Raw genomic sequence first — 26,943 nt, 5'->3', positions numbered from 1 at the left:
GTCGGCTCCCTTAAGCGAGTGCATTTTTATCAGCCCTCGTGTGTCCGGGCAATTTATATTCATCACTTTTGCAAGTGGAGTGTCATATTTTCACAAGCCATCAAAATGACGGGGAAAGGGTGTCGGTAGGGTGAGGGTCAATTATTTCTCACCTATTGGATGTTGTGCCAATATTTGTCAGTCCATTATGTGATACTACGAGGGATCTACAGTGCACTTTTCCTTAAATAGCGAAGCTTAAGCCTGCTGTTGTCAACCTAGATTGTGCCTTTAACCCACCCAGGAATTTATAGAATACTACATCAAATATCTCATTTAGTAGCCAGTTGCCAGCAGGGATGAAATGGCGAATGAGTGTGTATGTGTGGGCATTGTAAACCAGCTAGCACCTGCCGTCATTGTATTCGTCTAATTGGAGTTTCTTCAAGTCCGCCTCTTATTGAAGGGAGCGATACAGAGATGTGGCAGTCATTTTGCACACTTTTCCCAGTCCTCACATCTGTTATCAAGTTAAATATAAAGTCTCTAGCATTTACCAGTAGCCTACTGAAGATTTTTTTTTTTGAATTCATAAGATGTATCTTTTTTTTAGATTAGTTTGTAGCAATGCAGAAAGTTTTAGCCTTTAATTATCTCCTGGATGAATACATGCACCTGTAGTTGATCATCAAGCCTTTAGTATAATATCATGCCACTTATGACTTTTGAAGTGAGAGACAAGTATGTGCATTACTGATATCGTCGCTGGGGTGACAAGACCTTGTATCCGCAATTTTGGTGAAAATGACCTTTTTGCATTCGTGGTCAAATAATCGGTTAAGTGATGTCCTGTCCAAATCCTAGTTGTTTTACCCCCAAAATGAAGCCACCATGGCATGACGAAGGAACGGCTGTCCCATTCGGTATAGTGCTTTGGCCACCATGTTTTTTGGCTCTCCTGATTATTTGACATTTTGTAAGAGCTATACAAGGTCTTGTCGCCCCAGTGACGATATGCATGTATTGCCTGACAATGATTCTTTGGAATTTTTGAGGTCATAGGGTCAAAGATCTACTCTTTCTTTTCTTTTTTTTTATGCTAAAAATATACCGCTTACATCTGAAATTACACTATTTTCTCTATACCTTGGTAATTACTCAATGTACTGTAAAAGTGGATATTTTTGCGTGACTAATTTTTGGTGCTCGGCTGGGTAAGAAGAGTTTCACGTGTTTTTAATTCTGTGGAATCAAGACATCAACTATTGGAACATAGCAAGCAAAAATATTTGCATGCTTTTATTTTTTTGCTAGTTTCTGGTTGCGCGAAATGCGCGAAAATTTCAACACATCAAAAATTTCCATTTTTACAGTATGCATATATATAAATTGTCATGCACTGCCACACAATTCTGTTCTGAAAGATTTGATCCAAGGGGTCAAAGGTCAAGTTAAAATGGTAAAATTTTTGCTATTTTTTTCTGTTTTGATGTGGCTCAAAATATTGTCATGAAAATGTATTATAAATATTACTAGATAAGTGATTATTTGGGGAAAGTTGTGGAGTATGGGATCAAAGGTCTGTCCAATTAAGTACCACACATTGTCAAGATGTACATATGTACTGTACATAGACCTACTAGGAGTATAATGCGATACAGTGGAGGCATACCAGTCACCATAGCAACATTTCTAATTTTCTGAAATTCTGCTAAACTACACCCAGTATACATGTATGTGATTGTACCTTCTATGGAGTTGGAAGTTGATTCCAATCATCTATACATGAAGACATTCATATTATTTATTCATTTTTTAATCATGGAAAGTGGACTTGATATCAGGCACTTGCCAAATTTCATGTGTCATTGCACAATGCATCTCATGTGAAGGTACAACTGTATACAGTTGAAAGTGTTGCACACCATGTACATGCAGCCCTCATTTACTGTATGAAGCAATGTTTGGAACGGGAAGCTGCCTTCACACAAAAACATGCTAGAGGTAGAATGATGATAATAATGATAGTAATACTACTACTAATAATAATAATGATAATAGTGATAATAACAATAATAATAACTTTAATAATGATAATAAGAAAGATAAATATATGTATACATACATTGTACATGCCAATGTGTGGAGATGAGAATAATAATAGTGTATACTTCTATAGTGCAACAGTCCATCAAAAAGATGCTCATGGCGCTTGTGTAAAATGTGTAAAAATGTGAGTTTGTTTTGGGTGTTTTTGTTGGAGTTCTTTGAATAATTTATATCATCCCTGTACCATACCAAGGTACTTACCTGGGAAAGGTGTACTTTTTTGCAAGAAATACAACATTATTTTGGAAATATGCAAACAGTACCAACTGAAATACTGCAGTAGTACTGTGCTATTTCGCCAATGAGAACAGTGACAAGCTGTGGAATTGAATACCATAGTACAAGTAATTCTAATGTGGATGCTCCTATTGTGTATGGTCAGTGATGACCACTTTCAGAGATGTCCTGAGGGCAATGAGTGGACATCACTGCTGGGATGAGAAGTAGAAATTTGGAGTGGACACACGATCTGATCGGCTGCCTGTGAAGTTATCGGAGGATTTGGGTTGCGAGGTTTTTGCCTCCTACATCTCTGTACACATTCTGCAGCTGAGCTCTGGATTTTCCTTTGAAGTTTGCCATGTCGTTCCTCTTTAGCTCACTACACAAGACACCACAGAGGCACTCACTTTACTCGCTGATGAAACTCTATAATTTTGTAACCTATCCAGTCCCGGAAAACACATTGCTGTCGTCAGGTGCTTTTTATCATTTTACTGTAACTTTTGATATTTATTGTCAGTGTTTCATACAAGTGAAGTAAAACCTTAAATAAAAACTTATTTTAGATTAGAATATTATCAGGGCCTACATTTTTATTATTTTTGAGGGCCCTATACCATTGTTTATTTCAGCTGCAGAATTATTAGAAACTTCTTCATTAAGTATTTTTTATTAGTCCTTAGATTGGCAACACATGTATGTAAAAAGGTGAAAGCGATCATTTCTAATTGGCAAATCTCAGTATTTTTTTCAGATTTTTGTGCAGATGTGTAATGAATTCAACCAGTTCTACCCTCTCTTTCTCCACTGTAAGATATGCATAAAAAAATACTGAGTTACCAATTTGATGAGGCTATTAGTGATATTATTTTCAAAAGATAATCCATTTTGAGAAATATTGGAATTATCGCAAGTGTAATTCACAAAATTCATGTATCCTTATCTTTAACTAAATCCAAACAAGGTTTAAATTTTTGTTTTGTTTTGTATTGTGAGAAATGTGCATTAAGTCTTACATTTGGCTCTGACTGATAAAGTTCAGGGAGAACTTTCCATGACAGAACTCATATTATGAGCTATGAGAGTGAGTTCTGTTGTCATAGTGACAAAAGTCTGTATACAATGTATTGCCACTTGCTTACAATAAGCTCAAACTGGTGAAGGCCTTCCATTATTCTTTACATAGTTATTCAGAGAGCAGTAAATAATTTACAGAGCTCTGTCAATGCAAATGCATTATATACGTGTAGTATCGCAGCGGATAAAAAACATAGGGTAATGTTCAGTTAATAATACGGAACTCAGCTTGTGAGGCTGATGTATTTGCCAAGAACAAAGGCTGCCCACTCTAACAATTTCCCAAAGGATATTTTGGGTAGGCACAATCAAACTCGCCAACCTAATCCAATAAATGGCGAAGGGCGAAACTTGGGATCCTATTCCGTCCTTTCGCGTCGCCAGCGACATCAGTCAAGCTCGACGCAAGCAATGGTGTGAGACCGTCATTATCGCAATGAGGAAGTCTTATTTTCTCTCTATCCCTCCCTCTCTTCTTAGCACCCCTCCCTCTTTCTCTCTTTCTCTATATTGCTTTCCACACACACACACACACACACACGCACACACACACACACACACACACACACACACGCACACACACACACACACACACACACACACACACACACACACACGTACTTGACACTGTTTCAGTGACATGCCGGTACATTCATGTTCATCCAATCTTCCCTTGTGCTGAAATTATTCGTACTCAGTGTAAGAAGCTTCAATTAAGTTTGTATAACAAAGAGAGACTTTCATACTGTATGTGCCATAATTAGTGAGTCTTTTTTTCAAGAACCAACAATTTAACACATGGTTGAATTTGCAACCATGGAGTACAGCAGAGACAGAGAAATGTACATGTACACGTTGCTTTCATGTCGGGATCAGAATTGATAATTTCCCATGTTTTAACATTCATGGATAGTACTTGACTCGCGACATTCATAAAAAATTAAAACGCAACAAAGTACATTGTAATTTGTATATGGCATATGTTATATACAGCATTATCATTGTGGTTATCATACAGTAATGTCAGTCATTACTGACCATTACAACCGTGAAATTTGTGTGTTGTATGATAGCATTTGAAGTCAAAACAATCAACCTACAGAAGAGGATTGCTGAGGAGTTTTCCCCAAGTTTGCAATAAAAAAAAAAGTCTCTTCAGTGAAATTTGCAATAATTCTATTCAGTGAAGTTAGGTAAAGGAATGGAGCAGAAACAGAGGAATGTAAACACAACTAACTCCCACTGTAGCTTTAAGTATTACATACACACATGATCATTTAGAATTTTTTATTTCGGGATGGATGGCACCTGGCATTAGATCGCAAATGTTTTGGCTAAACACACGTGCTAGACATTCAAATGGGCATGATTTTGTGGTGAGATCACTCTAGCTATGCGAATCCATCAAATCCATAACTGTGCACTTACGTCATATCGCTGGCATATTTTCATGCTGAGACGCAAGCCGAAAACCATTCAGAGATCCAGGCATTCTTATCGCAAGCCTCTTTCCAACTCGCAGTCATCACCCCGCATGTCTTTCCTACTCCTCTCTAAGTGAATATGACGAAGAAGATGGAGAAGAAAAAAAAAATGTAGTCGCTAATATGCTGTGATTCATCCTTAATCTCCCAAATTCATGGAAAATCAGCTGGGGGCGGGGCAGCGGATGGGCTGAAGGCAAGATAGAAAGGCCTGGGGACTCTTGGAAGATGCCCTGGCTGTACATGTAAGAGGACCTGGGGGTGGGATGTGGCCTGGGGGGAGGGGGAGGAGGGAGGGGTGGGCTTTGAATTGGAGGAATCTGCCAAAACATTTCTTTTGAAGGATGTCAGCTCAATGTGGAAGTGGTATGACATTCATCGTCCTCGGAGAGCATCCCCTCGGGACGCAAGTCATCTGAATATTGATTGCGATCCATTTTTCTTGATCCGTGTTTTTCTTTTTCTTTTTCTTTTCTTTCTTTTTTGATTTGACCCAAGGGCTTCACCAGGCAAACATGAATCATGAGTCTATCTTGAGATGAGTAAATACCAACATTCTCCATCGTGGTGTTAGAAATAAAGAGACTTGCAGCCTTTTGGTGGATAATGGCAGGATGGGTGGGGAGTTCCCGGGAGGATTATATATTGAAGAGTTTGATCGCAAAATGAATTAACTCCATCCTTGAAAGAAAATAGAATTAAATATGGGATATCTTTAATCATAACTTCTAGATTATCTCTTGTTGTAAAAGTGAGGTGTCACTGTAAAGGTTTTATTTTGCTCTATCTGATTATGGATGTACTTTGAAATGTTAAAATGGTCCTTAAAAACCATTTTGCAGTCAAATTCTGCAATCATTTTAATGCTATCATATTCAGATCACAGAGGACTTTTTCCTTTCCTTGTTAACGCCACTGTTATAGAAAGTCATTACCAATTAATATTTGTCGTATGGACTTACTCCTTTTCCTCGGCCGTATTCTTGAAGAGATGTCTACTCTGTGATCATGACATTGACGTCATTGAGTAAGCAAAATCAAAGCTGTTTGCAGGATGTGTGAGCTTATGTCATTCATTCAGTGTGTTTGCTTAACACAAATATGCATATGTGGGACTAATGTGCATTTGGTTAACACATTGGGCAAGAGACTGCTCTTTTTTTTTCTTTTTCTTTTTCTTTTTCTTTTTGTGGGAAGAGGAATTTTACTTCCCACTGCTAGTTTGCTATGTTTCAAAATTTGATTTTGCTGCTGGACAAAAAAAAGAACAAAAATGAGTGATAAAATCAGCATCTGATTTCTTCCAGGATTTTTTGTAGTTTAAGTCTTTAAGGAACAAACATGCCATCAGGCACGCATGGTGAGTCATTATTCAAGAGCCAGCACTTTGAGCCTCTTCATCGGGACATCATGCATTTTCATCATGCCCTTCTTGCAAAGCTGGCCTGCCAGATGAAATTTTCATCGACGTTGTCATCAGGCAGACAGTTAGATAATCTGTATCAAGAGTCAAATTAATGGACTTCAACTCATAAAAACATTTTGTGAACTTGCGATCAGGTCACATGACAGAGTCCATGTCAAAATATCTTCTGTAGTCAAATCTTTTCTTATTTTTTAATTCAAGCCCCTTCAAAAAATATTTTATCCATGTTCTTTAACAGAAATTTTTATCCATGTTCTTGAATGAAGTCATGTGAGTCTACATTTGTGGGGGAAGTAAAAGGTGGTTCAAATTCTGAATTCTTTGGCAGAACAATGCAGAGAACTAGAAATTTCAGTATTTTGTCTACAGCTTCTCCTGTGGAAGTAAAGACAGTACAAGTACTTTATTTTTCATCTTCCCGAGAGTCAGGCTGATCAGTATGTTGCATCCTGTGTTTCTCTACTCCCGTACAATCATTGCTTCTACAACAGAACAGTTTTGTGAGCGAGATATGGAATAATTTCATTGAAATCACAATGATAATGAAATCACGGAAAAACTAAAGCCCCTTGGCACTATATGTTCCAGTTCATTTCAACAGATCATTAATGAGTTTTTCTTTTCATTTATGACTGACTTTCCGTGTTCTAATTTCTCGCTAGGCTGTATTTCAGTAAGTGTCCTATATTCCCCTAGCCTATGGTGTTACATGTAGGGCCTACCTGTGATGCTTTTTTTCTCTTTTTTTTTCTTTTTCTTGTTATTTACAAAGCATCATCCAGGGAGTAATTTGGAAGAGGTAATACCCCAAAGACATGATTCTCAACTAAGGATCAAATGTGCCAGACCAATATGACATTTAACACCACCTGGGCTACCTTAAAGGTAGTATGTCGCAATTGGAAGCCATCCCATTCACAGCAAAATTGATTCTGAGTGTTGCATTTGATATAAGAAAGGGGGAGGGGGGATTGGATCTTTTGTCTACATCAATCTGACTCTCAATCTTGCATTTGAATAATATTAATTCTTTTAAGTACAAATTAACACATTCATGAAATTCTTTCGTCGAGATGTTTTCATTACAACTGATTGACTAATCAAATATTTACATCGATGTAGGGCAATTTGTCAATCAGTTGCAAATTAAGACATGTTCTAACTTTGTCAGAATCATTGTACATGTAGATACATTGTACCTCATGTAGATACCTCGTGGTACTTGAAAGCCCTGACATGAGATGTTGTGGTATATGCACAACTTATGTTGAAATTTCAAGCTTTTACTATGGACCCATTTTTGTGTGATGAATGCTGTTAGAATTTTGACACCCACTCTTCAGGAAAAGATCCTTTCGAGTAGAATGATCAACTTTAAGTGTATGAGTAACACATTAAAGTAGCAGTGCTTGATAGGGCAAATGCAGTGAGTATATAGTACACATATAACTCTGAAGCCATCGTCAACCTTATGAAAAGAACAACTGTGATATTTTTGAAAGCTGTAAAATTATCAGAAATAAAATAAAACTAGAAGTGCAGAAATTTTGTTTCAGAAATATCTTTTGTATTAAACCAGTCACTTTGATTTATTATGAGTTATTGCTTACATTTTATAATGACTTCATCTGTTATTTTGCAATTTTCCAGCATATTTCACATATATCTCTGTCTAGGCACGTATGCAGAATGTGAAATTTGGATTATTCACAAGAGGATATTAAGGAAAAACAAGGAAAGGTCATTTTAAATAGATTGTTTTGAACATTGCTGTGGAGCGAGTGCAAGGTACAAAGTGTAGCTGTCGGGCAATCAAGACAAATATCAGTTGGGAACACAGCGTCCAAAATAGTATGATGAAAGTGATCTCCGGATGAGGGTTAAGATGCGAAAAAGCGAGTGATTGGCCGTAATACGGGACACTTGAAGATGTGGATGTTTTCTCGATTTTCATCTTCGCCACCACCACGGGGGTTGATGATGGGATGGATGATTGCGATGACAAGCACGATGAGGGTGACTAACGCCTCCGTCCCCCCCGCTAGAAATCACTCCTCAGATTGCGAAAACATGACCTGGTATGGCACGGTGATCCACCGCTCCGCTCCTCTATCTCCCCCTCTTCCCTGCCCCATCCCTCTCCACTCTGTCCTCCCTGTTCTCCTCTCTTCTCTCCACTGATGCAAGACCCCTACACAGGTAGGGCCATCATGGGGTTCATCTGAAGGTCGCGGTGCAATTAATCCTCCAAATCATCACCCAGCATGCAAGAGTTTTTTTCCCTTCCCACCATCTTTACCCCTCCCCCCCCCCCCCCCTCTTTCTCATCTCCATCTGCTGGCAGATAATTTTGCGTGTCAATGAATGATGTCAGCCAGTATCACCATAGTGCATTTCTGAGATTTTTCAGTTTTTTGTTGACAGATATTACAAATACAGCTGCAATACCATGATGTATTCAAGGAGGAGTATTTTTCATCTGTGTGATATGAAATGAACAAATATACTCAGTGACACAAGAAAACAACAAAGCTAATGTTTTTATCGAGAGAATCTACCTTAGCAGATGTACAGAAAAAGCAATCGGAGTTTGAGGTTGGAAAAACATGTGTGACGTATGTGTGTGCCTTCTTGAGTGATGAAATAAAGACAGCCCATAATTTACCAGAGTTTGAGTTTACCAAAGATGCATTTATAGATTCGGGGTTTTTTATGCATAATTTGATTTGATTTGATTTGATTTATTTTAAATTATCTTAATTATCTTAAAAACTGATAATTATTTAAAGTAAGTATGTTTCACTATTGATTTATGACAATATCTTGACAGGCATTATAGAAAGGATTAAAAGTTATAATTCAGCTGGAATATACAGTTGTACCATTGCAACAAATGGTTTGCTCATGTAGAAAGCAATTTTTTTTTGAGGGAAGGACGCTGTGGAGATAGAAAATGTACATAATATACCATCGGGGGATTTTTTTGGTGGTGTTGGTTGTGGTCCATACGTCTCATTACATAGTTCGGAGCCATTGATTGGTACATGGCAACGCCAACCTCATTCAAAGGAGTCGTGCCAGCGTGCACACATAATCTATTGCAGCCTGCTGTGCGTGCCAATATTGTACTCTGCTGTGAGCAGTCACTCTGCGTACAGTGAATTACGGGGGGAAAAAACTGTACGCATGACTGCATGGCTGGCAGTATGTAATGACCACATGGTGTGTATATGTGTGTGTGTGTTATTGGATTTACAAGAATGTGTCATCGAAAATAAATGGATTAATCGTGTAGAATCAAGGGGTGTATTACCCCTACTGTATCAAACACATTTATCATTCCTTCCAGACAAGCCCCTCATGTTTTGTATCTATATTCAAACACACACACTCACACACACACACACACACACATACTAACATTGGTTCATATGAGTGTGTCATACAAAATAGTTGGATTTGCAGTATCATGCACAATTAGGCATGCACCTGCTCCTATCATTAAAGTAAGCATTTAGCATTCTTTCTGGACAATTTTTCCATACAGATATACATGTGCACACGTACAGAGACTCCAACTCTCCCGTTTTCGACGGGAGATCTCCCGCCGAAAGCCTATTTTTGCACAATCTCCCGTTCTCCCGTTTGAGATTTGATTTCTCCCACCCTGGCTCTGTGTCTCCCGGTGGAAAGGATTTCTTATTTATTTCCATCGTATGTTGAAAAAATAAGCCTTAGATAGCACCAGAGAACATCTAGAATCCTAGGAACTTCGCGCTTCGCACACATCAACTTGGAGTCTCCCGTTTGCTAGGGGTTTCGGGCAGGAGAATCTCCAGATCAGCAGGTGCTTGGGGTTGGAGTCTCTGCACGTATGTGTATCCACAACCCCCCCCTCCCCCACGCACACACAGACATGTAACATACACACATATATTCACACATACATACTTTTAAAAGACAAGTCCACCTTCATATACATGTGGATTGAGTGAATGCATCAATATTAGTAGAACGCGTCAGTGAACATTTGGGGAAAATCTGACAGTCCGTTCAAAAGTTATGAATTTGTAAAGTATCTGCGCATTTACTGCTGGATGAGAAGACTACTTCAGTGTATGATGTCACTTGCGTACAACGATATCAGGAAAATGTAAAGAGAATTTCACAGAATTTTACTTTCTGAAAAAGCATACATTTTCTTGACTTGTCACTGACATTTGTTAAGGGTAATATTATTCCCCTTGACTTCTGAAAGAGGCAAGTCAGGTGACCTTCTATTAAGTGAGAAAAGTGAAAATATGTTGAATTTTCTTTATATTTTCTTTATATCATTGTACACATGTGACATCACAAGCTGTAGTAGTCTTCTCATCCAGCAGTGACTGTGCAGAAACTTCAAAAATTCATAACTTTTGAACAGGTTGTCTGATTTTCCTAAAAAAACTCTCAATGATGTATTTTACTAATATTGCTGCATTCACTCAATCCACATGTCTATGAAGGTGAACTTGTCCTTTACGGTACACATAGAAAAACTTTATATCCATATGTTTTTCTTGATATACCTTAAAAGTCTTACAGCAGTGCACAGTGCTATTAACATCTTCACATCTCCTCTAGATAACACTTTTAATCAAATTCTTTTTATTATCAATTAAAACATGGACTAACGTGGAAGCAATGGTTGGAAATTATAGTATTAGATAATTACTGACTATATGATGTACTAAATCCAGGGACATAAAGAATGGTCAGAAATTTTGTATTATATAGATTAACTGTAAAAGTGAAAATTTTCTTCCGAGTGAAAATGTTCTTGCAAGTAAATATTTGTAGGATAGTTGCATGGACTTATACTTCAGCAGAATCAGAATATGATATTGTGTCATATGTAAAAAGCAAAAAAAAAAAATGTGTGCTTTTAATTCTTGCGCTAGTTTCATGTCACACAAATTGCTTTAGAATTTCCACACTGCAAAAATTTGTCACTTTTACAGTATCTTTGATCCCTGTCAGCAATACAATTGTGAATTCTTCCATCAAAGATGTAAGATGCGCCTTTCTTGGCATTGAAGTTTCGCTTTTAATGTTACAAAGGATAGTCAGTAGTATTGCATTTTTATAGGTATTCCCATTTGACAAGGCTTTTCTGACTGATTTGAAGCCTTTTCCTATGAACAAAGCTATGAGATTCATGTCAGTACCTTTTGCGATGAATATTGTGATCAATGTGTGATGTCATACCATATCTCAGTTTGAGCAGACCTCATTGCAGTGCCCTGTTCATACATGTAGTCTGTCATTGTTATATACCCTTTTTATTCTCATCTTTCACATTTCTCCCCCTCCATCTTGTTTCCAGTAAAATATTGTGCCATAATGATGAGCTTGGGGAGATAGTACACACTCTGAAACACAACATAAAATTTGTTCCAGACTACTCTGGTATTTGTGCTGGTATTTCCAACACATGCAGTAGTGTGTAGGCTGGGAATTCACGGTATTTTGTGCAAAGGGCCTATTGTCACAGTCATTGGACAGTAACCTCTTAAAGGTGCAACAGTATGGGTTACAGCATTCCAAGAGTGAGAACTATGCAGTTGAACACTAGGCGTTTTCATATCAGCCCGATAAATATCCAAGCTCGAGATATTTTTTGCGATTGCGAATTAGCGCGCTATTTCATTTCTTATTCACATCAGCCCAAAGAGAATTAGCCCGGAATTTTTTCGAGTTAATTCGACAGCTAAGCATGTTCAAACAGCATCAGTAATGTTTGCACTTTCAAAAATTTCTCATGCTTTGTGTGCAGTTTGCCTCGATCGATTGGGTCACACACGCTAGGCATGATGGGATGCATCGCGCTGATTTCTTGAGGCGTTTTCATATTATCAAATAGCGCGCTAGTTCGCCAATTATCGCGCTATTTCAGAAATTTCTCGAGTTGGACTCGAGAAATTTTCTCAACCAGAGCGATACAATTAGCGCGCTAATTTGTGTTCACGTTATCAAATAGCGCGCTATTTCGTGATCGGGTTAATTTCCCAAGTCAGAAAATAGCGCGCTATTTCGAAACATCGGGGCTGATGTGAAAACGCCTATTGAGTCTAAAACTTCATATAAATATTCATGAAAATATGGATCTGTCTGATTGAAATCATGCATCATGTTGCATGTCTCACAGTGTTATATTGCATTGATCGCTGTTGGACAAATAATTGTTTCTAGGAGAGGCATGTAAATATTGAAATGCTGACGTGATCAAATTTGTATCGCATATAATCTCTCATGCAAAAGATACTCATGGCATTCACACCCTGCCATTACTGTTTGCATGCATTGTATGTGTCATGTATTGGAATGATGAGTTTTTGCTGATCTGTGGCAAAAAGAAAAAAAAAATATGAAGAATGGAAGATATTTGTGTCATACACTCCCATAGTTTGTGATAAGCTGTGATAGTGTAAGGAGAGGTTTATTTAAAGCCTGTTTCATGTTAAGTGATCGGATTTCAAAAAAAAATCATAAATTGTCTTTTATGGTAAACAGAAGTAGAACTCATCTGTACTGAGAGAGAGGGAGAGTGAAGAACATTTTGCAATGACTCTGGTTATGACAGTAAGGATGCAACTTGTCATATTCCACTTCGGAGCTGGTATAGCAATTTTTTCTTGATTAATATTATGTTATGTTTTCATGAAATTATAAAATTTAGACTTTAATTAGATCATTTGTAAATTCCATTTTGTTTCTCAGATGTGTGCTTCTTGCTAGCAAAATATTGCTATGATGCAACCACTTCATACTGTTCCTAGTAAAGTGGTTTTGATTTCATGACTCGGTCTGCTAGTGCTATACGTGATAATCTCTCAACACTCATTTCAATCAATTTGTCTTTCATTTTTTTCTCCCATTTTATAGTCTGTCTCATGTACATCATGAAATTGTTGCACATTTTTACTTTGACTGATTTTGATACACACGCTGTAGCTTGTCAATGCTCATTGCATCTTTTATTGTCTTCTTTGATCCCTTTTCCCAGGTGGGAGAGAAAATCCGGGTAATTCTTGACTGCGAAGACAACTACTTGGCCTTTGAGCGTGGCTACGAGTTCCTGGGCGTGGCTTTCCGGGGCCTGCCCAATGAGAAGCTGTACCCGTCAATTTCCGCTGTCTACGGCAACACGGAAGTCACCATGGTATACCTCGGGGAGCCTGTGGATGGATGACGAATGCTTCACAAACCAAACTCTTCTTACGACACCAAACGGGGGAATGCAGAAGCAGAACAAGAAAGAACTCATAGCAAATACTTAGCATTCAACAAGTAATCATTGTGTACATAGTCATATCGATATAGAACTTTTTTATCACAGTGTGTGAAGAGGGGGAGGAGGGTCGTTGCTATGGTTGCGAGAGTCACACATCCGGCATTGCAGGACTCAAGTGCCAAAACTCGACCGCTATCGTTTGCCAGGATTACCAGACGACCGCAACGGGCGAGCGATTTTAGCCGATGACGAAGTACGGAGATTGTAGGCAGGTCAGGGAAAGGCCCCATTCACTACGTATATTCTGCGGGTGTAATGATGCGGGCAGAGTCCGGCAGAGTCGTCCAAGCTGCCAGCGACTGGGCTTGTTGCCATGGAGACGGCTTCTCTGGGACGGCAACGAGACGAGCAAGACATCTGCATCCAACTCCTTTGCGCAGCTAGCTGATGTGTGCTTAGCACCTGCAGACCCCCTGCTATGACACCACTACAAAAAAAAAAAATGATTCCCGAAACTTCATGTTGTAGCCGTGGTGCATAGCTAGCCATTATCTAGTGTGGTGCCTGTTAGTTATGATGATACTTGCAGGAGGGAACAGTCCATTTTCTAGTCCTGGTGGCTTTAAAAACCTGAATATCAAGATAAATGGGTCAGATGTGAACACATTCGGAACATATATGTTTCATAAGTCATCTGGTACGATAGTCTGATGTAGAGAAAAGAAAGGGATACTGGTATCTCATCACAGATTTAATCCTAGTAGTTCATTTTTCGTTTTGTAAAGGTATGCCTCTTTTTGCACATTTATTGGTATTCCTTTATTTTACTTTGTGATTTCTTTTGTTCATAAAGATTGATAAACTGATGTTGTCACAAAGAAAATTAAGTCACTTTTTTTTCGACAAGCAACTCTTTGTTGAGAGCGTATGAAATGTTTGATTGTAGAAACATTTGTCAAACTTCAGAGTTGCAGTTTATAGAAGTGCTTCACATTTTATGAGTGCAGTATTGAATTACGGCTCACGATGAAGGCAATTTCTAAAAATACATTTGAATCTTGAAGTTGAGAATCAGGCTGAAATTCACCAAGATTAATTCCATACCTTCTGTCAATCAAAGTAAAGACTACAAAAGGACAGTAAGCTCTTATTTCCTCTTCTTTCCCATAAAAGCTTTGCCATCTGTTTCCCATATGTTAAAAATGAATTGACCATAATTTATTCAAGATCTTGCCATCCAATGCAACAGTTGTGCTGATTCTACCACCGTCCACCGCAGGCGGTACATTTGTGACATATTTGACTTATAATAACTGTAGATTTTAGAGCTGCAAATATGATCCAATTGTCAGTATTACATATTTCCATTCAGAAATACAATAAAAATTTTGATTTCACCAGAAACAATAAAATGTTAAATGCTTTCTACTACCAGAAAAATGAATCTCTGTCAACGTTAGCCCCCAAATTGAAAGATTTATGCATGCACCTCAGCAAATTACATCACCCAGCTGCGAATATATAGAGTATTAGGAGAGATTTGTGGTTATCGATGCTCCCGAGTGACCTGATATTGCAGATCGAGTGCAGTTGGGCATCAAGCGTTTTCTCCCAAATTGAAATGAAATACAGTCTCCATCATGATACGGCAGGTAGTCCCACCTAAATCCTGCCTAATTGTTTTGATTTGAATAAACAAAATACTTTTTGAAGCTATGGGACTGGATATGAAAATGAAGCAAATTCATTCATTTCGTGGAAGAGCAACTGAAAATCAGAGTAATTAAGTGACAAAGTATCAACCGTCAATTTGATGTCAGCAATAGCAATTTGCTTATAGTATATAGGGTAACTTGTAATAAACAGTGAAAGATGTGGCAGTAAAACCTTCGTCAGGATCAGATTATTGATTTAAAAATGTACTGCATCGGAATATAATTAATAATAATGATAATAATAATAATAATAATAATAATAATAATAATAATAATGATAATAATAATAATGATAATGATAATAATGATGATGATGGTGATGATGATAATAATAATAATAATAAAAAGATGTTAATGATTTGTCGAAATATGCCACCGATCAGCAACAGAGTTGTCTCAGATGACCACAACATCAATGGAGAAATATTCCATATTTGGTATATATCCATGATAAATTACATTTTTTTTTTTTAAGGAAACACATCAGTAGGCACCTGTTTGTATACCGTCATCATGACATAGAAAATCATTTCCATCGTTCAGAGTACAGGGCAAAAACTAACAAAACTATGTGTTTTCCTGACTTTACGGACAAGGCAAATATAGGAGGGCTACCCAAGACATGTGAGTGAAGCTAAAATGTGTATCTGCCATTCAGATGCCATGTTTACGTTATATTATTTCCATTCAGATTTTTGTTGTAAGTTTCTTAAAATTTGCCACATTTTTGCAGCAGTGTTCACCAAAGCTGCTTCTAATATGTCCCTGAGTTGTCATTCCAAACAATTCACTCTGAAGTAAATTCTGCCATTGATTGCCATCAACTTCAAATGAAACTTTGAATTTTCCCCAAGTGTGCTAAGAGCGACGAAATCAACAAAGTTCACGACTATTGTGCAGATTTTAGTACTAGGATTATCACGTTTGTCTAGCATTGTCCAACCAGTTATGTTCCTTTAGGACGGGCATTCGCTTCTTTTTTTTTTTTTAATCACAAAACCATTGTGACACCATGTGTATAATAATGTTTTCTGCCAAAGTGGTAACATACTGTCCAACACATTTTCCAACTTTTTTTTGATTTATTTGGCCCTTGCTGCAACTATCTCTTATAAGATGAACAGTAAACCACTGATAGAGCCCAGAACACACTTTATCCATTAGACTGCGTTAACTTATGTGAAAATATTGAGAAAAACAAAATATTTGTCAATTTGTTAACTCGGTCACGTCACTCTGTTACTTTTACCAGCCATTTTCGAGAGTAAGTCATCTTCCAATTGAACAAGAAATTACAGTTAGTATTCATTAATTCCATGCAAGAATTATTGCCAAACCATGTCAATCCACTGCCAATGTGTGCATATCAACTCCTCTCATTTTTCTGTGAAACTATTCCAGACAATATGCCAAAACAAGCAAACATCCTGTATTGCTCCCGTGATGAACACTGTAAATACTCCAAATTTCACTTTCGAAGAGAAATCATATCATAAATGGTATAGGTGTATGAACTGATGAACGTTGTATGTGAGGAAGGGGATTCCCTATCCCATCACTCAAACACACAAATGCCTTTTTTAAAAAGGGGCTTGTCTTTATAATGAAGGTTCACTGTTTCCTTTGCATTGTGTGATATGTTGGACCAATAGCACTGTAGGGATTTAGAATGGTAAAAGGGGGCTGTCCTATCTTTCAAAGCTCCTTGGAGGGGGAATGATACACCAAAAGGATGCTGTTGATGTGGTATAGTGGTTTTGGCCCAGGGGTCTTTAATTAGAAGTCCTGGGTTCAATCTGTCAGCCGCCTTAATGCACATCCTTATGTCAAGGACAGAATGATCTCCATTCCCCTTTGTGCCTGCCTTGATGATGCCGAGCTAAGGCTGTCATCCATTTCGGAGGGGATTTATGGAGAATGTGTAGGCAGGAAGGTAGACAGTGAAAAGAATTATGCACTAAACTAATGACGATTGCTCAAAGCTTTGCCTTTGACCTTTTCTGGACATATTTATGACTACACGTTGACGTAATGATAACTACCTAACGAGTTTGAATGCATTCTCTCCTAGTTATGAGTCTACGCCTGTTTCTGCAAAGTTGTGTCATGGTAAAATTCAGCACTTTAGAGACACGAGGGCATAAAGTCAACATTTGTAAGTTTGCAAGTTAATGCCCTTCTGCATCTTAAAGTTATTGGGTTATCAATTTTTTGTTTTTTTCTAAACCACACTTGTTGATGATTAGATACTGTATACGCCAAATATTTCGCAAGGTTTTTATTTTCGCGAATTTCGCGAGTCAGGTGCTATTCGCGAAATTAAAGACACGCGAAAATATTGACTCTGATCCCGATGTGAATGTGACGTACACGTGTACTCTTCTCCATTCAGTACCGGACTCCACGATTGCCAATTTAACCACTCGCGAAATCGTCAGGAATTCCCGATTCGCGAAAATTTAGACTCGCAAAATATATGGCGTATACAGTAGTAGTGCAGTAGCAATGCAAGCTCGCTAGGGTCTGTTAGTGCCTGTGAACCTTCTACTTTAGGAGGAAGTTGAAATTGACTTTGTGGTAGCAAGAAAGAGGTTTTGGCATATTGATATAACTGCCTGTGGAATGAGGAAGAATTGGGAGTATAACTATTGATTCGATACGATGTCATGAGTGTAAGAGTCTTCTTAGTGATATATCAAAAAAATTACATCTAAAGTTGTGTCTGATGTTGTGAGCAGAAGATTGTGGTGGAAATTAAAGGCATGTGTTTTAAGTCTGCGGGAGATTCTGAACGCTGTACCGTCTTTCTTGTTCAAACGATGCTAAGGCATTTTTCGTAGTGAGATTTTCTAGAATTCATCAATATTAAGGGAGGCATTCTCCAAACGAAAAATTGTAGGAATAGCTTGTTTAAAAAATGCAGGTTGTCAGAGCATTCTGTCAATTGTAAATTACCTTCAGCTATGAGGGTGAATAGTCTGAATGTTACCATGCTACAAAAATACAAATACAGATGATTCACTTGTTAATGTTGATTTATTTTATGTAGGATTTTTGCCTTTTATTCAAGACAGCAACATGCAATATAGGGTTAAGAGCTACTAACTTTTGCATTACCCTATAGTTCACTGGTGGGAAAAGGGGGCGGGGTAAGACAGTTGCCATTACTCTGCAGAAGAAAAAACAACAACAACAACGTAAAAATCTGTGAATGAAAAGAAGCTGTGTGTTCAATGAAGCATTCATTGTATGTTATGGGGACAGTGTAGACACTGGATGTGTGTACAAGGAAAACTTCTTTTCTTTGTATTTTTATGAGAGGGTATACATTACGGGAGACTACCAACACACATCATGAGTGGCCTCTTATTCTGCTCTGCGCAAACTTGTCTCTTTTACGAAATGTCAGTGATGTGATATATGATACATACAAACATATATATATATTTACATATATTTATATATTTGAGATATTTCTTCTCTCATTGTGACAGATAATATACCTCAATAACAAAATTTCAATCTTGTTTGTAAAAATGTCGTTTCTACAGAAGTGATTAAGAGTCTACACTTTCATCACTTGCGTGATGGGAAAATAGAAAAGGGCAAGATTTTTTTTTTATATAGTTTGTTAGGATATGATTGTCCTTTGTGTATGTTAGTTTGAATCTGTCTGCTGCATGTCTCTATGTGTACATTGCATTGGCCAAGTGTCATTACTTTGCTATATTTGTATACAAAATGATAATGGAAGTCTATGCTAGAAGTTTTGATGAATGGAATATGTCTTGAAAGCAGATATATATATATTTGAAAAAGATTCTTGTTCTAACAAAAAAAAAATATTTCTTTTTGTTTTGTGAGAATTCTATGAACTTTATTGCAGATGTATACTTTTCTCTTGACTACCTTCTGGAAGATTGTAATTTGTTGATTCACTGGATGTACGATGCTGTAGGCAGAACGAGGTGTTTGGGAATTCTTCTTTGTATAATTTGTGCAAATGTAAGTTCATTTGATGGTTTTAATATCTGTGGTTGAGAATCTTAGTTTAAGATTTGGTTAAATATGATATCTGATTCCGTGATAAGCTGATGTCCTTGCTATGAGCTCTTGTTTTTGTCTTTTTGTGTTTGCTATATAAAGATGAACTGCAATTTGTAGTGGTTAGAATTAAGGGATGAATTTGACACACAACTTCCTCACATTTTTCACTTTTCTGCCAGGATGGCCTGGGTAGAAATGGGTCCCTAGTGGACTCGGAAGAATCTAGTATTTCAAGTGTTCAAACAAGAATAGACCACTAAGAGAGATATTCCATGAATTTAGTGAGACTGTTGCGAGAGACAGGTGAAATTCTGGACCGATATTGCCTGAATATTAAAGAGTATTGCGACCAGGCAAATGTCAGTAAGGATCTAAAAGGGTCTTGAACCACTTTTTCTGCGTAGTTGTCATGATCAGCTGACTTTGACACCACTTGCATGTGTACATGTTAGGAATCCTTCATTTCAAACATAGAAAGTATCACTGCTTTCACATTGTTGTAAAAGTCACAATTCTCACTGTACATCTGTATGATGATGTATAATTGCACATCATCAATGAAGAAAGGAGGTTGACTCCTTCTTAAACAATTCCCTACCAGTTCTTGAAATCATACTAGACCTTCTGCATGTCCTATCAGACTCCTGCAAGTGCTGGGTTAAATGAATGCAGTGAGGGCATATCTGTTCTCTTTGTATACAAGAGTGAAAGGAATATTTCCGTGTTGGTGATGTCATAGTAACACGACAGACAGCTACAGTGTATCAAAGGTCATGTAGTTAAGTTGTGTTTGATAATTTGATGTTCAGACTGTTCATTAAGTATTTCAGTATTTGTCTGATTTCACTCGAAATTTTCAGATCTGTTGCTTTCATGTCACAGGATTTCATTCCGAGCAGCTTTCTCTGTGAAGTAAATTCTTTACGCCATTTGAGATGTTTTGTTGCGCTATAGAAGCAAAAACAAACAAACAAACAAACTAATAAGAGGTGACGAAATATGAGCGTGAACACTCTTTTGACAACAGCAAGACCAGCAGTTGACAGTGTATAACATGTGATTGTTAAGTCTGACGCCAGTGCATGCAAGAAACCCCCTACCATTTGTCATGCTGCAACAGGTGCATTTCAAAGTGCTCTGATCAAATTTAGATGAATGTGAAATCCTTTTTTTTTCACAGGATATTCTCTAATCAAGTGGTTGTTAGGAAATTAAGGTTAATGAATTTAAAGACTAAAATGAATTGAACAAATTAATTATATATAAAGTGATGCGAATAACTGTTTCTTTATGTCAGTTTCCCTATCTCTCAAAAACACTGAACACCATGAAGAAATGTAGAATGACTGCAGTTTCCATGGTTGCGACTGGGCAACAACCAGTCAGCTGCAACTATTTCAGTTGTTATCAACTCCAGTCAAGTTATTGCTAGTACTGTTTGTTGCAAACTCCCTTCACCAAAGTTAATTACTTTTGCTGGGTTATTATTGGAGTTTGCAAAGTTATGTCAGCACACAAAAATAGCAGTGGTGATAGTAATTTGTTTCCCTGTAGGCAATGTCTTTGTGTGACCTGTTGCAATTGTAAGATTATGGGTTCCTCCTCAGTTAAAGCCCACTTGTGAGTGAAGAAGAGAATCTCAAGAGGGGGAATGCTATGGGGTGAATTATGTGCTGCCATGGACCCCAGGTACTTTTCAAAAGTAGGGATGGATAGTACCAGGTAATCTTTTAATGCTTGTCACTTTTAAAACAATTATGAAAAATACCATTATCACTTCTCTTCCCATCAGTTTGAAGGAAGAAAGGCATTCAAATCCATACACTTTGTTCAGTAATATAATGCCTTTCTTCTGCTCAGTGTGCATGAACTTCACTGCAAGACCTGGGGGGTGTTTCATAAAGCTGTTCTGAAAGTTACGAACAACTTAAGAACGACTGGCGATCAGTTCTTGTGCTGAAGTATTGAAATTCTGATAAGTATAGCCATCAGAACTGATCACTAGTCGTTCTTAAGTCGTTCATAACTTTACGAACAGCTTCATGAAACACCCCCTGGTCTTCTCACCCCCAGCCCAGATATCACTGTAGAAGGTCATTTGAAGTTCATTAACATCTAGCCTATGCTTCACATGGTTAATTGACTTGTGAGAGATTAAATATGTTGTACTGCCCTCTACTGTTCTCTGATGGCAGAGTGGTATGTAACCCCATTATTACCCAGCATCAATCATTGAGAGTCTATGGCGTGTAGTGGTCTTATTGCTACAGGTGTTATTACAACTTACTGTATGTTTGATGGATATGATACTGATGTACATATCACTGAAAACAAATCAACATATTTTGAGTGAAAGTACATGTATGACCATTGTATACTTGACAGAGGATGATAGGGGGGGGTACAAGTTACCCTTCTGTAATGCTGCAATTTCTGATGGTGATTTAAGGGGCGAGTTTTATCCCCCCAAGAGAAGTTTAACGTATTGAACACTTTCCAAGTTGTTATTCCGGATTGTGCATTACTGCACTAGTGTACTGGTAATGTTGCTTCTTTATGGAGGTGTTTTTAGTGCAGACATTTCTTGAAAACTGAGTTTGGAGTCACTTGATGAATTTTTCATTTGTTTTGAATTTGTTTTTTCTTGGGGGAAGGAGGGGAAAAGAATGAGATGTTACATTAGGGGATCCAAAAAGAAGCTTTTGTGTAATAGCTTAGCCCTTTAAAGGTAGTAGCTATCATTTCCAAGGTATTGTTCAGCAGTCTAATGGAACTAGATGCGCTGTGGCACAAACTGATTGTCCATGCAGCAGTTTTGATTTTCATCCCACCTAGATCCAACTTTCACCTAAAAGCCTCTTTGCTGTCCAAAGGCAGTGAAACATGCCATAATCATTCAGTGTGAACAGTGGTATTACAGCTTACTGTCTGTTGAAACAGTCTAAAATGTTTAGAATGCTGTGGTACAGATTGTCCTGCTTCGTGCGAAGAAAGTGCGAGCAGAACTTAACCCCAAATATATGAAAATGGATCGGGATGCCATTTTCAGAGAGTATTAAGTGCTAAAAAGAAAGGAGACGAGGGAAAGGTTCATTCCAGAGTGAGCTACTTCTAAAATGCCATCAGAGGAATAATCCAACTTCCAGGTAGTAAATGAGTTTTCTAATTACAATGCACCCATGCCTATTTTCATTTAAGCCTCATTGCCATTGGAGTATATGCAATTTAATCGTGGGCCCCCTAATGACACTTTCTCTGGAATGTGTATAAGGTGCAAGTGAATTGGATAGGACGCCGTCTCCAAATTAACCCATACGTCCTTCAGCGCCCCACCCTCGTTTTCATTGAGTAGTCTACGTACGCAGACATAATCCTACACTCTGTAATGCGACAGACTCCGATCTCTCGATGTACCTACTCATGCAGGGGATCCATGACAGTGGACTATTAGGTGGTTACCACACTTACTCTCATTTAAATGATTTTGTGGGTTTGAGGTTTACTTATCATGCAGTCTGTTTATGAAAAAGTTAAATGTCATTTTGCTATTTCCATAGTCCCTTCTATTTTGTTAGATGTAGTGTCTTTCATTAGTATTAATGTTTGGATTAAGTACAGATCAGGTTCAATGTATAAGAAATGTATGACGGGTATAATATCCTATCCTGTTTTGTACAATTTTGTACATTGGCTACGCACCCCAAACTGTTCCTGCAGACACCTGCTATTTTGAACCTCATCCCTTTTTTTCACCTTCCTTCCTTCCTTCCTTCCCCTCCACCACCCCCTCCCCACCCCACCACACCACTCCCACCATCATTCAAGTGCTTTGTCGATTACAAAGGTGATTTTCTAATGGCATGTTCTGTGTGAGTTCCAATAACTGTTAATGCCATGTAGGTTCTTTCTCTGTACAAAAGTTGCAAAACCCATGGTCCTGTGCAATTCAATTTTGTATGCAAACTGTGTAATGGCCTCTTTTTTTTTCCATTTGTGTATGTCTTGAACTAGCTCATTTGTTGTGATGTTATCAAATCGCACAAGCGAAATCCCATTACCAAGGGTTCCTGTGTCCACTATGAAGCTTGTCCAAAATGCCGACCGTTGATAATAGATAGAAAATTGAGGAAGAGAAGAGCACTGTTTTCCATGACTTTTGAGGAGCATTAACGCCCTTCTAGCTCAATGGATCGCTTTGATACAGTGTAGATTGGAAGGGAAACTCCCAGGAATTCTGAGTACATCATTTAGAAATTTAGGCTAATGCCAAGAAAGTGGCAGGTGTTTTTAAGCTCTTGCTTTTCTATATGTTAATGTTTCAAGAAGATTTGTTGTACCTCTTTTTTAAGAATTTGTTTTTCAATGTTTTGTTTTGTTTTTGTTCTTGTTCATATCCTGGCCTGATATGTCAGGAAGATTTCAGATTGAATATTAGATGATATACGTATACATTATGACCCTGCTATCTCTTGTGTGTGGCCCCTATCTCTTTCCTGTTTCCAGACTTTGCATAGTGAGTAGATACATTCTTGGGAAGCCATCCAATGAATGCCTTTATGCATATGATACCGACGATTATGGCCCCTTTCGCACTCGCAAAATAAGAGAGTTTGTACCATAGATCCAGACCTACCTCCATCAGAGATATTAGCACTCAAAAGGTATGAGCATTGCAACTCTTCTCCCGATTATCAAAGAGAAGTTCATCCAGGAGGAGAATGCAAGTCTGAGAGTCCTTGTAAGTGCAATTTAAAGACAGGAGTGATAAGATCTGCACACAAAAAAATTATGATCATTACAGAAGTGTTGCAACGCCTTCTCCGATTCAAAATCAACTGCCCTATTGCAATGTATTGACAATGTTGTGGCATGAAAAGAAATGCATTTAAGTGCAGAAACACGCAATCATTGCCTACCATTACAGCAATCATATGAATTTGCACCACTATTAATGCTCTTATTTCCGAATGTGAATGGGTCCTATGAAAGCTAGTGTGCACTTGTCTGACTTACGCATTATGCTTGGCCAGAGGTAAAGTAATGTAACTGCACATGCGCATTTCAATTCATCTGTGGTTGTGTGAACGGGGCCAACATTAATGCTAGAGCAACAGCAGATTGGGTCACTTTGCCCCATCGTCGGCAAATTGTGGAGTTGAAGGACTGTGCCCTCAGCAGACAGACAAACCTACTGGTCCGCTTTGTGTGTGGCTGCCACCAACAAACCTACTGGTCCGCTTTGTGTGTGGCTGCCACCATGTTGTACCACTTTGTGTGTGGCTGCCACCATGTTGTACCATTTTTCGTGTTCTCAGAGGCTTCAAGTCAATGAAGGAAAGATTAACCATAGCTAATATGGATTGTTGCTATATGGAGTATATTTCTCGAGACTGAATAATCAACAAAACATTTCTAACTGTTATGGTTACTAAAGAATTGCGTCATTCTTTCTTGCTTGATTTTAGTAGTCCTTGTAGCAGGTGTTGTGATGTGCTCTGGAGGTGGCAGATGTGCCTGTTACAAATGTAACTGTGTGTCTTTCAATCGTACAAACTGTTTGTGTTGTGATTTGCTGTTGTGGAGGTATGTGCTGCAATTGAAACTGCACTTGTTGTGATTAGAGTTGTGTTGGTGGTTGCTCCTTGTTGAGATCATAATTTTCTGTGGTGTAATTGCTGCTGTATTTTGGTGTTTCTGAAGTTGTGTGTGTTGTGAATGTAGCTGTTTGTGTTGCAATTTTAGTTGTGCCTGTTGCACAGCAGCTGTTGATATGATAGCATGTGCCAATTTAGTTTTGAGCTGTTAAAAAAAAATGGTTAAAGTGATTTTTTTCTGTATTTCTGTAGTTTTTAATGGTTGTTACATCCCTTTTGCAAAATAATGTCAAACAATTGTGCATGATTGGTGAATAATGTCTCCCAACATTGTGTATGAAATCTTATGGTAATTATACACCTCAGAGTTGAAATTAAAAAAAAGACATGAAAAACTAATTAACCCCACATCACTTCAGAATACGCTCCCCTTTTAGGACTGTGAGTAACAGTTGGATTTTCTTGGAGGGTAGAGTCCGAATAAATTCATTGGAAATCAATAAAATTGTTTCCCCGTCCATCATAAAGAAGTTTCCAGATTTATTTTTCTACCTCTTTTGAGCTTATGAAAGGACTCTTAATTTTCAGGGTTGCAAAAGGGACACACAAACTTAAAAACTTGCTAACATTATGAGGCTCAAATTAAAACAAACATCAAGTCACTCACACTTTGGTTTCAGAGCATTTAGCAAACATTTTCAACATCAAAATACTTTGATTTTTTTTTTTTACATGTTGATAACACTGGTAACATTTAGGACAATACTGCTGAGATATTCAAAGTGAAAACACTGTTTCCAGGTTATGCCTGTTATTGCACCTTTCACATTGACAGACAGAACTTTACATATGAATATAAATGACTCGAATGAAACCGACTTTTATTTTTCATTTTTTTAGCTCTACCCTGCAAAACACTACAAGTGAATAGTAAAAATTACCAAAGAAAGTTACATCATTAAGCCACAGAAATGGAGCTTCTCGGATTTTATTTCCCGATCTTCTGTCTTACTCTATAGCAAGCAAGATAAGATAATTGAACTGATCAGAAGAAAGCAAGACTAAAAAAAATTTAAAAAAAGATAATAATCATAATTTCGCGAAGCCGTTGTTGCACTACCTGAGTGTGCCAGCGGAGCTTGTAATGATAATAATAATAATAGTAATAGAGCAGTATATCCCGAACAACAAGGAAAACACTTGCAAGAAAAACTTGTCCAAATCCGAGAAGAGAAATATCAGGTCGCAAATACCGCGATGAGTTGCTCCAAAGAAATGTATGCTCAAAATAAAAGATGGTATAGTAGCAGGGCGTGAGAGAAGGAGAGAGAAAAGACATTGAACTGACTTGTTAAGAATAGATGTGACAGGAGCTTATTCTTGAGGCATTCTGTCACAAACCACAAAGACATGCTCATGAAAGAAATGAACTCAATTCTGATGAACAGAAATACACCGGATGACAAATATTGCGATGAATAGAATTACAAGACACAAAAAAATATATATAATATGAAGACAAGAAAAAAGATTGCGCAAACCTCGACATTGCACATTCATCGCGGTTTGCGGTCGCTTTCCCTCTTGGCGTCATGGTAACTCGAGACATCTCACTTGGTGCGAGGATCAAACGCAAAAAAAAAAAAAAAAAAAAAAAAATCTCTTGATGAGCTCTTTACAATACAAAGACATAATTATGCACGAATGTAAGTACAGCTCGAGATGAAATCATTGCCCATACTTTATTTTTTTCCCCGAAAGCGACAAAGAAGTGACTGGATTTGACAAACCGCAATGACGAACGAACGGACGAACATTTCGTCAGCGCGCGGTGCATGGATGCATGGTCACCGCGACACTCCATGCTATGACGCTGTAGGGCCCCCAGACTACAGATTGATTATTAATGAAGATATTCGATCCCAACATGTTACTAGAGTTCAGTAGCCGGTAGCAATTTCACATGAAATTTGAGAACCTCGTCCTGGGGAAGGCTTTACTCTCCTCTTAGCATTTT

The 26,943-nt window shown here is 37.9% G+C and overlaps 1 protein-coding gene across 1 annotated transcript in view; it reads left to right on the top strand.

Annotated features, from left to right (window-relative positions):
* Positions 1–14,154, top strand: part of LOC139734438 (F-box/SPRY domain-containing protein 1-like) — a 39,475-nt gene extending 25,321 nt beyond the window's left edge. The window contains exon 2 of the mRNA XM_071645222.1: positions 13,343–14,154. Within this exon, the coding sequence (XP_071501323.1) occupies positions 13,343–13,528 (186 nt within the window). The 3' untranslated portion in view covers positions 13,529–14,154. The remainder of the gene's footprint in view (positions 1–13,342) is intronic.
* The last annotated feature ends 12,789 nt before the right edge of the window (positions 14,155–26,943 follow it).

The sequence above is a fragment of the Diadema antillarum genome, unplaced genomic scaffold, assembly GCF_040938485.1.
Source record: "Diadema antillarum isolate AM-2024a unplaced genomic scaffold, OU_Dant_1.0 seq00000526_RagTag, whole genome shotgun sequence".
NCBI lineage: Eukaryota > Metazoa > Echinodermata > Echinoidea > Diadematoida > Diadematidae > Diadema > Diadema antillarum.
This window is presented reverse-complemented; position numbering and strand designations above follow the sequence as displayed.